The sequence below is a fragment of the Dipodomys ordii genome, unplaced genomic scaffold (genome assembly GCF_000151885.1).
Source record: "Dipodomys ordii isolate 6190 unplaced genomic scaffold, Dord_2.0 Scaffold46, whole genome shotgun sequence".
Lineage (NCBI taxonomy): Eukaryota > Metazoa > Chordata > Mammalia > Rodentia > Heteromyidae > Dipodomys > Dipodomys ordii.
The window spans coordinates 417,817-433,972 of record NW_012267262.1 but is presented as its reverse complement, the minus strand read 5'-3'; the positions used below and the strand labels follow the sequence as shown (position 1 = coordinate 433,972).

The window sequence follows — 16,156 nt, the reverse complement described above, 5'->3', positions numbered from 1 at the left end:
ACAGCCCAGAAACCAAGGAAAAGAGGTGAGTACCCCCAAGACATCCTCAGTCCTTCTCACAGAGCAGCAGTGGGAAGGTGGCCCCTCTCCCACCACCAGAGAAGAACTCCAACTTTTGATACAGTCAAAGACTGGGCCAGAGCAGCTAGCCCATAACTCAGGCCTTGGAAGAAGACAATAGGAGTCATTCAAAAAGTCAAAGGAACCTAACCTGTGGGGCTCAGCTCCACCCCTGGGGAAAGTTGTCCTTCTCAAGCAGAGGCAGCTCTGAATGGGTGGGGCACTGTGCCCTCAGTGCAGAACCAGAGGTTGCCCTACAAATCCATCTGCAGCACAGGGCAACAACTCCAGCTGCTGGAAGGGTAAAAGAAAAACAATTGGAAACTCATTACACATAAATCTTGAGAATAGCTTCAGGCTGGGCTGCTTGAGTCTGTCAGGAGCTAGCCCATCAGGGTAAAGCTACTGATTTCTCAGGCCACAGCACTACCTAGCACCCTCACAGCAACTCAAGGCTAGAGGAAACAGCCACCTCCCTTGTTTGTGATACTCAAAGTAGATTGCCCTCCCACTGAACTAGCCTGGGAGGAGGATCATAAAGTCCCAGGTAAGGCAGAGCTTCATTCTGCCTGCTCAAACAAACTGAGTTAAGAAACTAACCATTTGGCCAGGAGGGGGAGTAGGGTTTAGGGGTGGGGAAGGGGGAAGGATGGGGGGGAGATGGGAAGGGATGGGAAGTGTACACAAAGGAGGAGGCTACAATGCTTGATAAGAAATGTGCTCATTACCTTGCCCATGTAATTGTAACCCCTCTGTATGGTATTTTCACAATTAAAAAAGAAAGAAGAAACTAACCAAGCCACAGAAAAACATAACACCACAAGTAAACCAGAGACTCCACCAAGAGACTGGTTATAGATACAGAGGAGACACCAGATTCCCCCCCCCCAAAAAAAAACATAGAAGAACTCTTCTTTCTACCTAATTTTAAAAATTTTAAGGGCTGGGAAGGTGGCTCAGTAGTAGAGCACTTGCCTTGCATGCCTGAGGCCCTGGGTTCAATTCCTCAGCACCACATAAGCAAAAAGAAAAAAGCCAGAAGTGGCGCTGTGGCTCAAGTGGTAGAGCACTAGCCTTGAAGAGCTGAGGGACAGTGCCCAGGCCCAGAGTTCAGGCCCCACAACCGGACCCCAAAAAAAAATTTTTTAAGAAAAAAACTGTTGTCTATTTTATTCATCAATTTTTATTTTAGAGTTTTGTTGTTGTTTCTTTTTTTTATTCTCTTTATACTCTTTTCCCTTTTGGTCCATTTTCCCCCCCTACTTAATTGCTGTTCTGTTCATCCTCAGGTGTATACCCATCTTCAATTATTAGACTTTATCCTTTATTGTGTATATAACCTAATTCAGATATTGATTATTTGGGATTCACAAATTCACAGCCTTAATTCCTTTCATTGTAGTATTATTTCTTTATACTTATATAATTTAAAATTTTTCACTTTTCATTTTTCTTTATTTCTCTTCTCCTTTCCTTCTATCCCTTCCCTCTCTCTGAATTTAGGTCTTGGGTATATTCCATCTCTCACTTTCCCTCCCTGCATTCCTCCAATCATATTTTCGCTTCACAATTCTCCCTAAACCTATTAATTTCTGGTCTGCTGACTCCTTCTTTGATTTTTCTTACTCCATTGATCCCTAGTTGTTTGTTGTTGAACTGGATTGTATCTGTTGAACTAGATTGTATCTGTACTCATTTTGACTACATCAAACTATCTCTGGTTGATGTTTGCCTTAAAATAGTGTTCTAGCTCAGAATTGGTTTGGCTTTGATACTCAAATGGGCAGAACAAGCAGGAGAAATAAAAATAAAATGGCAAGTCCAGGTATCTCAATTTCTGTCCATGATAATCAAGCAACAGTTAATGAATAATCCAAAGGAGAGCTCCCAAAATGCTCTACAAACACTACTAGTAAACATGCTGAATGAAAAGATTGAAAGCCTGCAAAGGACTCTGGGTGAGCATGATAAGGAAATGCATAAGCAAGATGAGGCTAACCAAAGATTAATATAGGAATTTCGCCAGCTTGATGAGGCTAATATAAAATTAATAGAAAAATTGCATGAGTGGGATGAGAACAGACAAAGATTAATAGAGGTATTCATGTAATCCACAAACAGAGGAATCCATGGAGGCCACAAAGGGAATGCTGAATGAACCCAAACAGAAGGAAAGGGAGTCCAGTGAAACTATAACCAATCAACTAAGGGATTTGAGAATGAACATTGAAAACCAAATTAAGGATGTAAAGAAGTCCATACAAGATCTAAAACAAAGCTCCAACAAAGAATTTGAAGCCACCAAATCTGACCAATTAGAAGGAAAGGAAATAAAAAACAAAGTAGACAGTCTTGATAGTAGGTTAGACCATGCAGAAGATCAAATATCTGGAACTGAAGAGAGCCTAGACAGTATAGAGAAAGAACAAACAAGTATTCAAGACAAATCCAAGAAATATTATAGATCTATTCAACATTTAGAAGACACCATCAGAGGACCTAATTTAAGGCTAATGGGTGTAGAGGAAGGCCTAGAGACAGAAGAATATGGTCTAGGAAATTTATTTAAAAGGATTCTAGCAGAGAACTTCCCAAACATACAAAAAGATTGGCACATTCAGATGCAAGAAGCCTTTAGGACTTCAAATAGACCAGACCAGAAGAAGACACACCACCAACACATTGTAATCTGTACAGGATCAATTGAAACCAAGGAAAGGATCCTTAAAGCTGTCGAGGAGAAAAGATCAATCACCTACAAAGGGAAACCAACCAGAATAACTTCAGATTTCTCAGCAGAGACAATTAAAGCAAGATGAGCCTGGAATTATGTATGCCACACCCTAAAGACAAGCAACTATCAACCAAGAATACTGTACCCAGCTAAACTCTCCTTCATAATGGAAGGACAAATAACAAACCTTCCATAGCAAAGAAAATTAAAACAATATATCTCCACCAAACCAGCCCCACAAAAGATACTTAAAGATGTTCTACACATAGAAAACCAACAAGAAAGGACAAAAAAGGACAAAATAAAGGACAAAAAAAAGCCCCAGAGAATGCAAGAAATAATAATAAGAATCCAGTTGGCACATCCCCCAAGATGGTGGATAACATGGCAGGAACTACCAAACACCTCTCAGTCCTGACTCTCAATGTTAATGGACTTAACTCTCCAATTAAGTGACATAGACTGTCTAGTTGGATCAAAAGGCAAGATCCTTCTATCTGCTGCCTTCAAGAGGCACACCTTGCCCACAAAAACATATTCTTTTTTTAATTGTGAAAATACCGTACAGAGGGGTTACAATTACATGGGCAAGGTAATGAGCACATTTCTTATCAAACATTGTTGCCTCCTCCTTTGTTTCCCCTTCCCATCCCTTCCCATCTCCCCCCCCTACACACACCCCTCCAAGGCCAGTCTCTTAAGCCGCCTGTCTCATTGACCAGAATTTCTTCACTTCTATGCTTGTCACATTTAAATTTCATGACCAGTTGTTACAATCGCTACTTTGCACACACTGTCACACCCCTTATTGTCAATTTGACAGACATGAATTCATCTGGTTAAATCTATCTCCCATTCCATGCCTGTTCTTAAGCTCACTGTGACTATATGTCAGCTTGTTCTTTACATCCCATGTGGAGAGTCAACTTGGATATTTTTGATAAAGACAAATTGAGATATTAAATAAGAATTTACTATGTAATGCCATCATCTTAACTAGTAAAAGATTTAAGGATAAAAATTCTATCATTTTGTTACTTAAGTATAAGATTTTGGAAAAAAATTCACCTGATATTTTTGTTTCATTTTGGTTTTGATTTTGTTATTGTTTTGATACTCTTCTCTGCTGTTTGGAGAGAAATTTTAGACATATCCACATTACTATTTGACAACAAAACAAAGAAGCTTACATCCTATGGTTCCCTTATTTGCAATAATTAGTATATGTCTAGGATAATCTTAGCAGGTGAGCAGAATAGCTCAATAGCTGTGCACATATGACCATGTAAGATCACACTAAGCAAAATGAACTCCAAGACAATGATATAAGAGATTTTGTTGCTGTTGTTGTTTTTAATTTATTATGTGATTTTTTTTGTTTCTTTGTATGTTCTTCCCCCTATGATATCTCCTATTGTCACTGTATTTGATTTTAGTACCCTGGTATTGTATATACATTTATTTGAATTAGGACAGGGGAACAATAGAATAATGAGACTAAGGACAAAGGGGGAACCAATGCCATTGCAATATACACAAAACAAAATGTTGGAAATGATCTTCACAACTTCGAGGTGAGGGTGGGGGAAGAAAGGTAGGAGAAAATGAGGGAAGCGGTAAAAAGTTTGAAAAGGAATGTCCCTATTACCTTACTGTAACTATAACCACTCTAAATATCACCTTGACAAAAGAATTAATTTTTAAAAGGTAGGGCTCAGTCATGGGCAAGGCTTGAGTAATAACTAAAAAGAGTATGCTTTGTTCTTAGCCGGAATCTTCTGGCACAGCTTACATTCCTTAGTATTATAGGTCATGTAATAGAAACTCCAAAATAACAATCACTTACAGGAAAAGTAACATGGGGTGGGTATGGGCAGAAGTTGAGAGAGATAGAAGACAAAATGTTGAGAAATTTTTCATTTGTCCAAAGGTATCTACACAGGAAACCACAAGGCTGACCAGCATGTTGATAAGGTTTACGTAGACAACAAACTTCCTTCTGAATATAAAGCACTTCTCCAGGGCAGAGAAGTATCCTACAGCATCTATCAATCCTAAGAAACTCTTCCCTTCCTCACCTGCCAGCTTGCTGTATCCAACAAGAACAATGGAGGGAAGGTAGGTGTTTATCCAAAATTTATTTCCAGTGGCAGTATCATGTCTTTCCTCATAGTCCAGAACTCTGTTTTGGTGGTGCATCCAGAGAACTGGGGAACATGAAGATAGGAAACATGGAGCGCCTTTCTGGTAAGTTTGTGGTGGCAGGCTTGACGATGAGAGATTTGACGCTGCTAATTATTAATTAGGATCCATCCACGTAACCTATAAAGATTAAAGGTTAATCTGCAACCCAGTACAACCAAGAAATAGTAGGACCTACTGATGAGGGATTACACTCTGACCAGCCACATCTGAAACAATCACAATGCCCACTTTTATGGGCATATGACTGCAGACCTCAGCCAGTGACCTGACAAATAAGAGTCCAGACCCCACCCAATTCAAGGCAAAAGCAATGTCCCAGCCATCTGAAGAAACTGAACATGTACTCTGCCTGCTCAGTATCACTGGCAGCTAGACTATTCAGAATCATAAGCTGGAGTACATTAGGAAGATCTTTTCCTACCAAAGGACACTATGAAATGCCTCATTTAAAAAAAAAGTCACTGTCTTCACAAATGTTTAAATATTAAAAGACTTGTCTGGCTGGCACCAGTGGCTAATGCCTTTTCCTAGCTACTCAGAAGGCTGAGAGCTAAGGAAAGTGGCTCAAAGTCAGTCCAGGCAGGAAAGTCCATGAGACTATTATCTGCAAGAAACTACTGAGAAGAAGCTGGAAGTGGTGCTGTAGCTCAAGTGGTAGAGTGCTAGCCTTGAGCACAAAGGGGCTCAGGGAAAACATCCAGGCTCTGAGTTCAATCCCCAGACGCACCAATAAAAAAATCAAAAGACTCCAGAAATTGTTAAGTCCTCAAAAGAAGTTAGGAAAAGTCAACAATAGACCTTAAACCTAGATTATCTATTAAATACCATCAGACAACATAGCAATCTTTAAATTTTTAATCAAACTGTAAGGATAAAAGATCAAATAAGTTATGAAGCAAGATATTGGCTAAGCAAGCATTTCCATCTATAGTTAATTTGAACAGTTATGTATTATTTACCAAAGTATCTTCACCAAAGCTAAGAAACTGCAGCACCTGACCTTAAAATAATGAAAAAGGTCATACATTAAAGAGGCAGAAATGAAAGTGTCATTTTCCCCTTTCTTGCTCCAGCTAAAGGTACTGGGATGTGGAGTGAGATGGTTGCCAATTAAGTCCAAGCTTTAGACTTGAAACTTGCTATCAAACCTTTCAAGACATCTAGCAATAGACAGAACCCCACAAATCCTTTTCCCTACTACAGTGCCTAAGTATTAAGCCTTTGGAGGTGCATTTGTCCAATAGGCCAAAGGATCACCTCCATCATATCTTCCCCAACATCAAGAAGCACATTCTACTGGGATATAGGTCAGGAAATAGGTACAGGACTTTGCATCACAGCTTAGTGCCAGTCCAATACAGTGAGACCCAGCATTCAATAGAGCCAAAATTCTCCATCTCCAGGCTAATGTGCGCTGACAGTCTCTACACACATCCTGCTATCAAGCAGAGATCTATGCCCCAAAAGGAGCCCTGTGTTTTGGCTTGCACCAGTACCAGCTTCAGATGTGGGCCTTAGTGCACCCCCAAGGATATGTGGAGCCCTTCAACCATGAGACTCGAATATGACCAAAGTTCACCTCTGTTCAGGGGGGAGAGGGACTGATATTTTTAAGACTCACATTCCCTTGTTTTTTCATGGTTCTTGTGTTTCTTTAATGGGATTTGTGCATCTGAGGTTATGTCATTTGTTGAAAATTTTAGTCACTCATAATTTTTCAGTGGAAGGATTTTCAGTGTTCAGTCATGACTCTGTAGTAGCAGGGTTGAGGTATAGTTTCTCAAACTGGACTGAGGAAGTAACTCAACAGCCAATCTTTGCCCAGAGGACCTCAGCACCTCTTAGAGGAAAACTAGCTGGATTCTTTCATAGGTTCTAGTGCATATGTTGATGTGATATGTGCAATTGGAGCTGGAGCTGCAGACTGTTTCTTAATTCTTCTGTCTTTCTGTTTCACTATACTTTTTATCTGTATTGCCCTTCTTTTATGGTTTCCAGTGCTCTTCCTCTGTTCTGAATATTATATTTCTTTTGCTACCCTGCCTTTTATTCATTAAATCAAGTAAAGACAGCTTTTACTCTACTATCTTTCCTCACCTCTAAAATTTTACCTAATTTTCTGGTAAGTCCTCTCCTCCAAAAATACACACTAAACTAATCTTCAAAAGAGTGCCAAGCTCCAGGCGCTGGTGGCTCACGCCTGTAATCCTAGCTACTCAGGAGGCTGAGATCTGAGGATCGTGGTTCAAAGCCAGCCCGGGCAGGAAAGACCGTGAGACTCCTATCTCCAATAAACCACCAGAAAACCGGAAGTGGCGCTGTAGCTCAAGTGGTAGAGCGCTTGCCTTGAGCTGAAGAGCTGAGGGACAGCGCCCAGGCCCAGAGTTCAAGCCCCACGACCAACAAAAAAAAAAAGAGTGCCAAGAATACACAATAAGGAAATAATAACAAGCCAATAAAGTGGTATTGGGAAAGCTGTGCTAATTTAGTGATAGCCTTCATTCCCTCCAGCCTCATCACTGGAAATTGTAAATCTCTAGATAAATAAGTCTCTAGGGTCTCTTTAATGCTGACATTGTGTTTCCAAATATGAATGGTTGTTGTCAGAGTGACTACTCAGAAATATCAAGATGTGGATGAATTGATACAACGATGTGATCAGAAAAGGACTCAAACTAAGAATAAAGCATTGCTCACCCATAGTTCTTTGACAATTTCAAACTTAGGCAAGAGGCTTTGTCACTTTGAAAAGAATGAGTTAGGCATGGGAACTAATATAAATCAAATAAATAGTTTCACAGAGAAAAACTATTGTTAAAAGCCAAATACTGCTGGATATTGTAGCCCATGCTTGGAGCCCTAGCACTCAGAAGGTTTAGGTAGGGAGACAGTGAGTTTGAGGTCATCCTGGGATACATAGAATGTGTTGAGGCCAGTTCAGGTCTCTTCCTAGAGAAGACAATACATAGAATGCAACAACAAAATATAATGTGTGTGTGTGTGTGTGTGTGTGTGTGTGTGTGTGTGTGCCTGTGTGTGTGTAAGTCATCTGTCTTAAATTGAAGAGTCAGTGACATTGAACATTGAAGGTAGAATATTTGCTATTATCCATCAGGGAAGTGATTAGGAAAGTGCTGAAAAAGAACAAAAAAAGCTTATATAAATCATGTGATACCATCATGAGACCTAATCAATATACAGTCAATAAAATGTTTTTTTAAAACATAGCCAGAAAATATGTTAAAGAAATAATAGGTGAAATTTCCCTAATCTGAAGAAACAGAAAACATCAGGATTCCAAATGCAAAAATTCCAATAAAATTCAACATAAAGAGGAGCTCACAACACATAATGATCAAACTATCAACAAGGACATATAAGAGAAAATGCAAAGAGTAACAAGAGAAAAGAATTTCACATACAATGGAATCCTATTTGACTTCCAGTAGACTTCTCAGCAGCTATCATGCAGGTCAAGAGAGAATGAGATGTTATATTCAAAGTTCTGAAGTGTGTGGGGGCAGGGGGAACCTGCTAACCAAGAACACTGTACTCATTATAGCTAACATTGAAAACTGATGTAAAAAATAACAACTTTTCATCCAAATAAAGCTACTGCAGTCGATAAGTCTTTATCTGTTTTATGGGGAATCCTAAAGGGAAAATCCTTGAACTAAAATATTGTTATTACTAATAGCAAAAAAAACTTCCAAAAACCCAAAACCCAGTGGTGATACAGATCAACTCAACTCAGGGAATAGTCTAGGAATGAAATTAATATGTTAAGTAAAAGTAATAGCCTCCTATAAAGGTTAAGTGACAAAATTATTAATACTAGCTGTAGCTAAATTAAGTTGTCAAGGGATACATATTACAAAATAATACAAATTCAAGAATCAAAAACATACAATGCTGGGAAGAAAATATAGAGTTGAATATGGAAATTTTTAAGTTGTGATCAACTTGAAATTCAACTATTAATGGCTTAAGGTGTATGTACATAAGACTCATGGTAAGTAAAATGCACTAAACAAAAAAATTAAAAATCAAAATCTACCACTAAAGAAAAACATCAAACCCCAAAAAAGACAGTAAGAGATGGAGAAACAAATTATCTATTTTTAAATGCAGAAAACAATCAACAAAATGACTGTAGGGCATAAAACAATACAATAAAGCATAAAATATTGCAGGTTTAGATTGCCAAACAGTATAATAAAGCATAACATAACTTTTCTTCCCTAGTGCATGTAAGAGTTATGTTTACACAGCTATAGACTACTAAGTATAATAGCATAATACCTTTTTAAAGTGCATACTTAAAAATGCTTTATCACTACAAAATACACATGGTAATCAGAACTTTTGGTGAGTAATGATCTTTCTGCTGGTACAAGGTCTTGTCTCTCCTTGATGATAACTGAGACTGATCAGAATAGTTGTTTCTGAAGAGTGTGTAGAGTGTAGCAGTTTCTGAAAATGAGACATTGATTCTTTCACAAATGATTTTTCTGTACTATATAATGCTTTTTTGTTTGTGGTGGTGGTCATGGGGCTTGAACTCAGGGCTGGGCACTGTCCTTGAGTTCTTTTGCTCAAGGCTAGCACTCTACTACTTTGAGCCACAGCCACCACTTCCAGTTTTTTGAATGGTTAATTAGAGATAAGAGTCTCACAGTAAGAGATAAGAGTCTGCCCAGGCTGCTTCAAACCATGATTCTCAACCCTCAACTTACAGGCATGAGCCACTAGCACCTGGCATGTGATACTTTTGATAGCGTTTTAGCCACAGTACATCTTCTTTCAGAATTGGCATTGATCCTCTGAAATTATGATGTGACTTCTTCAACTAAATTTATGTGATATTCCTGCTGTTATATCAACAATATATACCATATCTTTACTAAGTAAATGGATCCATTTCTAGAAAGTACTTTCCTTATTCATAAAAACAATTTCTCATTCTATTATATTTTTATCATGAGATTTCAGCAATTCAGTCACATCTACAGATTCCACTTTTAATTTTATTTTTCTTGCTACTTATACCATATCTGAAGTTACTCCTCCACACTTGGGAGCTACTTGGGAGACTGAGGCAGGTGGACTAAATCTTCCTCTCACCAGCTTAGTAAGATCTTGTTCCTAAACAAAAACTTTTTTTAAAGGCTGACAATATAACTCAGTGTTAGTGTTTGACTAGCATGCACAAATTCCAGTATTGCCTATCTGATTATATAAAATAATATTTACCAAAATGAACTCCAAGAAATGGAAACAAGAATTTTTTTCTTTGTTGTTTTTGTTTTCTTTTCTTTTTATCTTGTTTATACACTTATCTGTCTTTGGGAGGTTTGGAGGTGGCACAGAAATAGTGGAACAAAGGGTGAACAAATGCAGCTGTGGTACTCGCTAGGCACTAGGCTGAAAATGAACTATTCAGCTTCTCGGTGGGAATGGGCGGGAAAAACTGGAAGAGAGAGAAAGAGTGACATTGTTCAAAATGAATGTATTCTTTATCTGACTTATATAACTGTAATCCCTTTGTACATCATCTTTATAATAACAATTAAAATGCACAAAGAAAAAAACAAATTCCAGTATTGCAAACAAAAAGGAATATCTGAGGATCACAATCACAGTAAAGCAAAATGTAATAAAAGGAAGTGTATACTTACACATCAATAATTAACTTGAATCCAAATGGATTAAAATCTCCAATTTAAAAAATGAATGCCTTGACTAGATTTTCAGGAACATAGCCAAAAGATATGCTGTCTGTAAGAGACTTGCTTTGCTCTTAAGGATACACAGAGACTTCAACTGAAAAGATGAGAATTACATTCCATACTAATGGAAATCAAACGACAGCAGGGGTTATTATACTTTTCAGACAAAACAGGCTTTCATGGGCTTTCAAAACCATGAATCAGGTACTGGTGGTTCATGACTGTAATTCTACCAACTAAGGAAACTGAGACCTGGAGGACTGTGGTTTGAAAAAAGCCTAGGCAAAAGACTCTCTATTTACAATTAACCAGCAAAAGTTTGGAATAGAAGTGTGGGTCAAGTATGAAAGGAAGGGAGGAAGGAAGGAAGGAAGGGAGAGAGGGAGGCAGGGAGGGAGGGAGGGAGGGAGGAAGGAAGGAAGGAAGGAAGGAAGGAGGGAGGGAGGGAGGGAGGGAAGGAAGGCAGGAAGGCAGGCAGGCAGGCAGGCAGACAAGAGGGAGGGAGGGAGGGAAACAGGGAGGAAGGAAGGACCCTTTCCAGTATCTCCATAAGCTTCCCTTGGTTCCAGTACCTTTAGATATCTACCTTACACAATGAATAGGTCCTTAGCCCCACTCAGTCACTACTAGGCATAAAATGTACATAAAGGAAAAATATATATACAAAAGATGTTTTTATTCCTAAGGTCTGCATTTTTGCTGTAATTTAACACCTCCTGCTTTTCTACCTTGGAATGCTACATGTAGGGAGTCCCGGAATTTTCTTCAGGAAATAAAAAGGGGGAAACGGAGGCTGAAAACCCAAAACTGTTTCTGGAAGTGCTGCTGGCAGCCCTGACTGTTTGGGTTTCCAGATCCCAGATCCCAGGGAGCTGGGATCCTCATGCATTCCCCTGCCAGTAGAGGATCTGAGCTGAAGGGGAGAGTGATCAAGAGTTAAGCCCAAATGGGTTTGCACCCAGGATCCCAGATCCCTTGCTTTTTATAAATTACTTCATCTCTGAAAGTCTCCATATCTTCCCCCTGTGACACCATGACACACAGCAAGGTGGCCCTGAGGATGAAGTGACCATAACACAGTCAGCACTCCAATCTTCTTTGTGTCCCCAGGCCCCGCAGTGAAATGTTTCTGATCATGAACACAACCAGCCCCTCCTCCTTGGGGACGGAGCCCACGCCCTTGAACCACACAGAAGGAAACGTGCCTGGAAGCTTCAACAGCAAGATCCTCATCCCCAACGTGGTGATCATCCTCTCCGCCCTGGTGGGGTTGGCAGGAAACAGTGTGGTGCTCTGGCTGCTGGGCTTCCGCATGCGCAGGAACGCCTTCTCCATCTACATCCTCAACCTCGCCGCAGCCGACTTGCTCTTCCTCTGCTGCCACATGATCGATTCCACGCTGGTCCTCGTCAAATTCTCCTATCCCGACATCGTCTTCCTCCCCTGCTTCACGACCATCAAGATGTTCCCCTACCTCGCAGGTCTGAGCATGCTCAGCGCCATCAGCACCGAGCGCTGCCTGTCCGTCCTGTGCCCCATCTGGTACCGCTGCCGACGCCCCAAGCACACCTCCACCGTCATGTGCGCCCTGCTCTGGGTCACATCTCTGCTCTTCAGCATCCTGAACAGGTACTACTGCGGCTTCTTGGATAAGAAGTATGACAATGAACAGTGTCTGGTGTCTAACTTTTGCACGGCTGCGTGCCTGCTGTTCTTATTTGTGGTTCTGTCTGGGTCCAGTGGGGCCCTGCTGGCCAAAGTCCTGTGCGGTGCTGGGAAGATAAAGTTGACCAGGCTGTACGTGACCATCCTGCTCACCGTGCTGGTCTTCCTCATCTGTGGCCTGCCCTTCGGCATCCACTGGTTCCTGTTAATATGGATTCAGATTGACTTCAGCGCCATCTCCTATGGCCTCTATCTGAGCTCCGTGGTCCTCTCCTCCGTGAACAGCTGTGCCAACCCCATCATCTACTTCTTCGTGGGCTCTTTCAGGCAGCAGCTGAAGAAGCAGACGCTCAAGCTGCTCCTCCAGAGGGCCCTGCAGGACACGCCCGAGGGTGAAGCAGGTGGAAGCAGCCTTCCTCAGGGCACCTTGGAGATGTCCATAAGCAAAGAGGAGCAGTGAGGGAAGGCCTCTCTGCCGGCCCGTCCCTGGTGACTTTGGCAGTGAACCACTGGGACACTGGTTGGCTCTTCTCTCAGCCTCAAAAAAGGAGGAAAATCGAAAGGGCTGTTTGAACCTGGCCTTCCTAGTTTTCCTCAGGAAAAGTATTAGTCTTTAAGTAGACTATCTCCAGCCCTTCTCAACGCGACTGATAAACTTCTTCCCAGTCTTCCTTATTAAATGCTAGTTCTTTGCCATTTTCTTGCAATGCCAAGAATCTGTGAAAACAAAAAACAAAAAATCCACAACTCTTGTTTGTGATTGTTTCCTACTGGATAGTACAGAAAGAGAAGATGGTTCACATGGAACCAGATGGTTTGGATGAAATATCTTCATGAGACTAACCAATGAGCAAAAGCATCAGGTACAGAGTTCTAGTCCTGGTCCAAGGAAGAAGGAAGGAAGGAAGGAAGGAAGGAAGGAAGGAAGGAAGGAAGGAAGGAAGGAAGGGAGGGAGGGAGGGAGAGAGGGAGGGAGGGAGGGAAAAGAAAGAGAGGGAGGGAGAGAAAGGGAAAGGAAAAGGAAAGGGAAAGGAAAGAAAGGAAAGGAAAAGAAAGGAAAGGAAAGGAAAGGAAAGGAAAAAAGATGATGTGACTAGAGTGCAGAGAGCAATCAAGATTGAGCAATGAGATCAGTTTGTCTACCTTGGCCTTGAAGTGACCCGAATTGGCATAAGTTTTGCAAAATTAGTTGGAGTCTAACCCAAAATAGCACCAGAGAAAGCTAGCCAGTTCAGCCTAGGACAAGCCAAAAGGCAATCTCTTGCTCTCCTCCCCAGGGTTATGTCCAAACCTACTGGATCAGAAACCATGGATAAACTCAACAGAGAAATAAAGGAGATAAGGGGAGAAAGAAAAGCAGTGGACAACACCCACTTCTCTAGTGCAATCCTTTTGCTTCCAAAATAATCCAGTGTCAATGACTCACACCTGCCATCAGGAGGATCACAATTCAAGGCCAGACTCGACAATAAAAGTTCACAACATCTCAATAGAAAAAGCTTGTCACGATGGAATATGCCTGTCATCCTAGCTATAGGTGGGAAGTAAATAAGAGGATCACATTCTAGGCTAGCCTAGGCAAAAATCTAAGACCCTACCTCAAAATTAAGTTGAGCAAAAAGGGTAGAGGTCTACCTCCAGCATACAGTGCTTGCCGAGCAAATGTGATGCCCTGAGTTCAACTCCAGTACTGGTGGAGGAACAAACTCCAGTTGAGAGCAGGGAGATAGTTTATTTTCCAATTAAATAACATGTTATTACTTACCCACATAATAATTCAGCTCCGCTGATGGCTTATGAGTGATTGGATGTTAAAACAAGAGTTTAATCTGAATGTCAATGCAGAAGGCTAGAGAAGTAGCCCCCAGGCAGAGTGCTCACCCTGCACTGCAAAACAAAAAGTAAAACTAAAACAAACAAAAAGCTAGTATAGATACTGCACCCACACAGGTGGAGATAACATGGAGAGTTCAAATAATAAAGTTTGTGACAACTTGTTATCAGCTCAAAACTCATATGTTTTAGCAGGAATCTAAACTGATAAAAAGCATTGTGATTTATAAGATGATTTCTTTGTTGCTTTGTATGTTCCTCCCCCACAGTATAACCCCTGCTTTCACTGTATTTGATATCGGTATAATTTGTGGAGGGGAAGGGGGAAAACAAATCATTTAAATAGGGATACAGGTGGACCCATTGCAACAATGAGATGTACAAGTCGTTATGTCAAAAACGAACTTTACAACTTTGGGGGGGGGAGAGCGGGGGGGGGGGGGGGGACGATGGGAAGGGATGGGAAGGGGAAACAAAGGAGGAGGCTACAATGCTTGATAAGAAATGTACTCACTATCTTGCCCATGTAATTGTAACCCCTCTGTATAGTATTTTCACAATAAAAAAATAAATAAATAAAAAGTAAAAATAAAAATAAAGCATTGTGAGAAAAATTGGCAATTCCACAGCATGCCAAGCATAGAGCTACAATGTGACTCAGAAATTCTACCATTAAGCATATACCTAAGAGAAACAAAAATATAAGCCAGGCATGGCAGCATATGCTTATAATCCCAGATACTCTGAGGGAGAATGAAGGATCATGAGTTTGAGAATAGCCTGGGCAAACATTAGTGAGACATTGTCTCAGAAACAAAAGCATTGGGGGTATAGTTCATTGATAGAATGCTTGCCTGGCAAGGAGAAGGTCCTGGATTCAACGCAAAGCAATGCAAAAAGAAAAAGTATATATGTATGTACAGATGTATACATACTTATATGTGTGTAGATACCCATATTTACAACCACATTTACAATAGCCAAAAAGTAGAAACAGTATAAATATACACCAGTTAATGAATGCTAAACAAAATGTGTACATCCATATAATGTACTTTCATTTGGCAATAAAAATACAGAAATACTAATACAGGCTGTGACCTAGATAAACCCTGAAAACATTTCACTCAGGGAGAGAAATCAGATATGATTTTTATAAGTGCATTATTTACTTCCATCTATGGTAAAATGGTCAGAATAGACCAATCAAGTCTCTGGGCCGAGATAGAGTAAGTGAGAAATAGGAGTGGAGGGCTGATTACTAAAGATAGTGGGTTTCTCTTGGGTGTGAGGTTTTCTAAAATTAGATTGTAGTCATTTGCACCACTCTGAATACACTAAAAACTACTGCAATGTACACTCATGACCACTGGAGGGCATCCACTGCAAAAGAAGTGTGAAACAACCAAACTGGATAGGATCCGGTAGATACATAGTGTCAGCCTGTATCCTTGGCAGCCTTATTGCGGATACAGTGAGATCACAGATCAAACAGCCATGGTGGCAAAAAATGAAAGTTATGTGTAAGTCATACATGCCACACACACACACACACACACACACACATTTGGAAGCCATTAATTTGTATTGGATGGTTTAAATGTGTGATGTATTCCCATATGAAACTGTACGACATGCAAAAATGAAATTTCCTGGTCTCTCCCAATAGTCACAGCCTATAATTTAGTTAATTATTCATTACAAATCAATATATCTTTGTTGGAAAAAAGAGAGAAACTAATTTTGAATTCATCACAAGATGATTCATTACAGAGACTTTAACGTGACTGGTTCAGAAATTTTGGCATAACATTTCTAAGCAGCGTATGTGTTTGGTTGACTATATTTTATGAACTAGTCATGATTCTCTTTAGTGGTGTAAGCAATACATAGTTACTTGGTTAGTTCAGATAGATTGTTACACTCTGAC

General features: G+C 40.3%; 1 protein-coding gene across 1 annotated transcript; it reads left to right on the top strand.

Annotated features, from left to right (window-relative positions):
* The first annotated feature begins 11,863 nt into the window (after positions 1-11,863).
* Positions 11,864-12,853, top strand: LOC105988098 (mas-related G-protein coupled receptor member A-like). The gene has a single exon (XM_013019606.1). It carries the CDS (start codon positions 11,864-11,866, stop codon positions 12,851-12,853), a length of 990 nt encoding a protein of 329 aa, XP_012875060.1.
* Positions 12,854-16,156: the final 3,303 nt, after the last annotated feature.

What these genes read in the sequence shown, in the direction of transcription:
- LOC105988098 (XM_013019606.1), top strand. Translation starts at nt 11,864, where the DNA reads ATGAACACAACCAGCCCCTCCTCCTTGGGGACGGAGCCCACGCCCTTG.